The following is a 4,739-nucleotide window of genomic DNA, read 5'->3' on the forward strand; positions in this document are numbered from 1 at the left end:
GAACATAATTAAATTATATTAATTTATTTAATAATTCAAATATTACAATTACGTGAGTTAGGTGAGATAATAAGAGTTTTTCCTATCTTAATTAGTGGTTGTTCGATCATCGCTTTGGGTATGGAGAAGTTTTAAAACTTGTGACCAGTATCTATCCCCTTAATAGACGTACAAAATGCGAAAGTTAATTACTGAACTCGTTTTGGTAAAAGCCTTAAGAACTAAAAAAGTTCAAATATTACAATAGTAAACAAATTTCAAATAATAATTAAAACGTTTTCACCATATTTAATATATAATATAATTTTACTTCATATCAAAACGAATTTATCCAAGATAATAAATAATAAACATAAATAACATATTTTAATTATGTTGATCACTCAAATATATTTCTAATAAAAAATTCCTAATAATTATTAAAACATTTGTACAAACTCTAAAAATTTTATATATATGGCAAATTAAACTCTTTACTATTTAATTTTTTTAATTTTCTTTTCTTATTAGTGAATAAATTAGTCATAATAGTTTGTAGATGATATACTATTAATATAATTATAATATATTAGATAAGATTATAAAATTTTATATGAAATATAAAATTACTTATTATATAAATAAATAAAATTTTTATTTAAAACTAAAACAGTATAAAATTTTTTAATTTTTTTCAGATAATAATTTAAACATAAATTTTTTCAATTGGAAACTTGAGTCATTATTATTATATTAGTTGGTTTGATAAAAAATTTTCAATTGAATCAAAATTGTTATTTATAAAAGTACAAAGTATTTAGTTATTTATAAATGTGATAAAACTTATAATTAATTAAAAATATTCAATAATATAAAAAATATGTATTGAGTATAAGCTCGATTGGTATGGACATTGATGCTAAGTTGAGGGTATTGTTTTTAAAAGAGCAGATATAATCAATATTTATAATGAAATTATTAAAAAAATAATATAAAGAATATGTTGATGAGTTATGAAATGAGTTCTAATTTAAGAAAAAGAGAAGAGACCAAGGAAAAGCAGTTTAGGGTCTAAAACAGCAAGTACTTCCTTTTATTACAAATTAAAGAAACACTCTATTAAAGTCTAAATATTTAGGCAGAAAAAGGGTCGAATAAGTTGCACACAGACATGCAACATGCCATAAAAACGAGAAACGGTCTTAATTGATATAAAGATTTGGAGATGGCGGAACATATACGAACACCAAATAGACAGTGGTGCAAACATGGAGGGAACAACGAGCTGGACTTTCTTCTTTAGCTTCTTGCCACATTGAAGCCGCTGTGGAGTCACGTCCGATCTCTCTATTACAAACAATGCCCGCTAATGGTGTACCAGGGAAATTGCTGTAGATTGGGAAGCTGTCAAAGTATGTTTCTCCACGGTAATGGGATGAAAAAAGCAACCCTCCGAACACTCCGCCATTGCTGTCCATGTTGGAGTAGGGATTTCGGGAACTTGAAGCTGCCGGTTTCAGAACTTTCAGTTTTTCAAAGGCATTAAGGCAAGATGATGATGCAGTGGCCGAGTCCGAATGGTAGAATAAGAATGTGTCTCCAGGTTTTATGCCAACACCATCCACCACTAAATATTCTTCATCCCCTCTGGTGAAAACCAGAAAACCCCAAAGCTTATGGAATGAGTTCTTTGAGTTTTCATCAAAATGTAATGGATAGAACTTAGATACAAATCTTACCCTAAAACTTCATAGAAGGCCAAGTATGTTCGTAGCTTCATTTTCTCGTGCTCAAGGGACGATGGTCTTTTCTGTATGACCCCAATGTATAAATCAGCGGCCTCATCATCCATCTGCATTACAGATAACTGATTCAGCAACCTTAGTTTGACTCCACTGTCAATGAAACTGTCTAATGCTCACGTTCAAAGTAAGCATGGACTCGAAATTCCAATTTCTACATCAAACAATTTCGATTGACATCGTTACCTCTTCACTGATATCATCCAAAAGCCTCTGGCTATCTAATATTTGATGGTACCCATTCATGCTGGCTGTGAGCCATGAACATTCTGTGCCTTTAGCTGTTACAGATATTGCCTTGAGCTCAGGGCCGAAGGGCATTACACCTGTTGACAATGTCGCATGGAATCGAGTCTCTCCAATGCCTGTTCATCAAATAAACCAAGAATCATTGATTTTCTCGGAAAATGATAGTGTTTGGCAAGATGAAAGAAAAGAAGAGTGTAAATAATAGGAACCATACCAAAATTCTATATCACTATGGATGAGAAGCACAACCAAATTGAAGCAAGCAAGCACTGGATGCACAAAGGCATCACAGTGATTATAATCTCAGATATATTTTAATTCTTAAAAAATATTGCATATCTTGAACATAGTTGTTTTTAATGTATAATTATAAAGAAACCATAAAAATTTGTTGTTTGACATAAATGGTACCGTGAAAGAAGGATCTTATAGCGTTTTAGACTTTGATCCCTAGAATTGATTTTCTCCTTTCTAAAATAGCTTCTAAGCACCATTTAAGTGGCACTTTGGAATTTTGAAAATTGAAAGCCATTGCAGAGTCACTCTCCAAGTATTTATCATCATTCATTAGAAAGGATCTGAGGAGGAGAGAAAAAGAAGTACCAGGAGGCTTATTTTTATCCTTTGCAAATACCAAAGCTACAGCATCAAAAAAGTAAAGATCAGGATTGTATTCTTCAGAATTACGAGCAGTTTTGCATATGAAGCGGCTACTTGCTTCCCCTACAATCACTGTTTCTTCAGGCATAACACAGTCTGACCAAAAAAAAAAAAAAACAAGTTTCCAACAGTGTTTAGCTTGTGTGCAATTCATGATCTGTACTAGAAACACAACAAGGGATCTATAGTAGAGTGATGTATATGTTAAGTAATTTACCAAGCTCTGCAAGAACAGGAGTCAAGTCAATGTGTTGATCCTAAATTATTTCATGCCGAGTGTTAGTAATGCAAATCGGAGAAGTAATAAGAAAAACAGATTATTTGAATGAAATGATGAAGATGTTAGTTGACTTACTCCAAACATTATCACCCCAGCTGGAATAACACTGCCTGAAACAGAAACTGTGTAATTCCTTATATCCATCATAAATCTATCAACCATGGTAACCCGATGCTCCTGATATCCATACAAATCATGTCAAAATTCCTTGGCGAAAGAAACAAAAGAAAACCAAACTCACAGTCACCGGATCTATAAAGACTGGTCAGAAAACTTGAAGCTTAGCCAGTCAGTTCATGTGATATCCAACAGGCTTGGGATTCGAATTCTGAGAACTTCAATTAACAAGAAATTTTACTAAGGTAGGAAGATTACCATCTTTGGCCTTAATAAAGGGATGGCATCAACCTTCAGTCCAGGTAGATATCCAACAATCAAGACAATGCCTCGGTTAAATTCTTCGGATTCTCGAGAAACTGAACCATCCTCTGCAGGTATCATGTGCCATCGAACCTGCAATATAACTTCAGTTAAGGACTCTAATGCAATCTAGCTGTTCAAAGTTTTAATTTTTGGAATAAACCAGCATAAAAACTAAACCTCTCTCATTGTGTTGGTAATAGCATCTCTACCAATGATTCCACATGCAGCATTGGTAACTACTGGTACTTTGGAGCCCAGTCTTTCGGTGATCTGCAACATAGGGAAAAGTAAAACCCAAAAAAAAAAAGACCCTTAACTTTTTGCCCCTGAATTGGTGCGTGGGGGATTTAGAAAAGGCTGCAAGGTCTGTTGATGAGCAAAAGGAAAGCATAAAATAAATAAAGATTGTGGGAAAGAGACAATACAATTTGATGAGCAGCTTCCAAGCTGAACTGTAACCCAATGGAGGCAATGGCAAACTGAGGACGAATTGGCTTGGAGAGAACCTTGTCAAGAGCCTCTTTCACAGCATCCTATTAATTGAAATACGAATAATCCATTTTTCAAGTGTTTTGATGTTGGATAAATCATGAATTACCAGTTAGTCTTTTAACTTACAGGGAGAGAAGGATTGAGAGACAGTGCAGAGGCAAGCTTGGGACAAGTCAAAACTCTGTCGCAAACTTTGTTCCAGGATTTGCTAACGCAGGCAGCTGAAGCGAACGATGAAGCTGGCAACCTGAAGAGTATATTTTGAAGAATATCATCATTAACAGCAGCAAAACCACCCATTTTTTCTTCTTCAATCTTCAGTGTTTTCAGTGTGAATGTGTTTCACAGCCATGAACGTACTTATAACGCCAAAGTTTAAGAAGGGTGGGGGAAAAACGACAAAAGCAAGGCGTTTCGAACTACATATGAGAAGGAAATAATTAACAGGATTCTTTGTTTTCCATAATCCTGAAAAGGTCTAAAACCTGGCAATTAAAGCTATTAATTAAGAAATGGATTCATTTCTTTATTTGGATTTGAAGTTTGGATTCTTTGGGATTAATTGGGTCTTGTTTTCTGGCTATTTCTGTCAAATCAGGCAGATCTTCTCCTCTATTGCTTTAATTGAGTTACATAATCCATACTTATTGCCATTACAGCTCTTCTTGCTTTATTGTTCCATAGGCTCCTAATCAAACTGCTTTTTCCCTTGTATATTTCGCCCACCGTTTCTTCTCCGATTCTCATGACTTCAAAGTCTTGAAAATGATCAAGAACGGGTTGAATTTGGTTACTGTGGTTAACATATGATATTTTAAAAATCAAATTAATCTATTTTCTACATAAACTTTGGT

The 4,739-nt window shown here is 33.7% G+C and overlaps 1 protein-coding gene across 1 annotated transcript; it reads right to left on the bottom strand.

Moving 5' to 3' along the window:
* Positions 1 to 1,053: 1,053 nt before the first annotated feature.
* On the bottom strand, positions 1,054 to 4,497 carry LOC107886237 (F-box/LRR-repeat protein At5g63520). Its single transcript, XM_016810114.2, has 10 exons — positions 4,012 to 4,497; positions 3,819 to 3,926; positions 3,571 to 3,663; positions 3,346 to 3,483; positions 3,046 to 3,147; positions 2,908 to 2,947; positions 2,634 to 2,786; positions 1,968 to 2,146; positions 1,719 to 1,831; positions 1,054 to 1,626 (listed from the first exon to the last, which is right to left on the bottom strand). Exons 1-10 carry the CDS (start codon positions 4,183 to 4,185, stop codon positions 1,182 to 1,184), a joined length of 1,545 nt encoding a protein of 514 aa, XP_016665603.1. The 5' UTR covers positions 4,186 to 4,497; the 3' UTR covers positions 1,054 to 1,181.
* Positions 4,498 to 4,739: the final 242 nt, after the last annotated feature.

The sequence above is a fragment of the Gossypium hirsutum genome, chromosome A03 (genome assembly GCF_007990345.1).
Source record: "Gossypium hirsutum isolate 1008001.06 chromosome A03, Gossypium_hirsutum_v2.1, whole genome shotgun sequence".
NCBI classification, from domain to species: domain Eukaryota; kingdom Viridiplantae; phylum Streptophyta; class Magnoliopsida; order Malvales; family Malvaceae; genus Gossypium; species Gossypium hirsutum.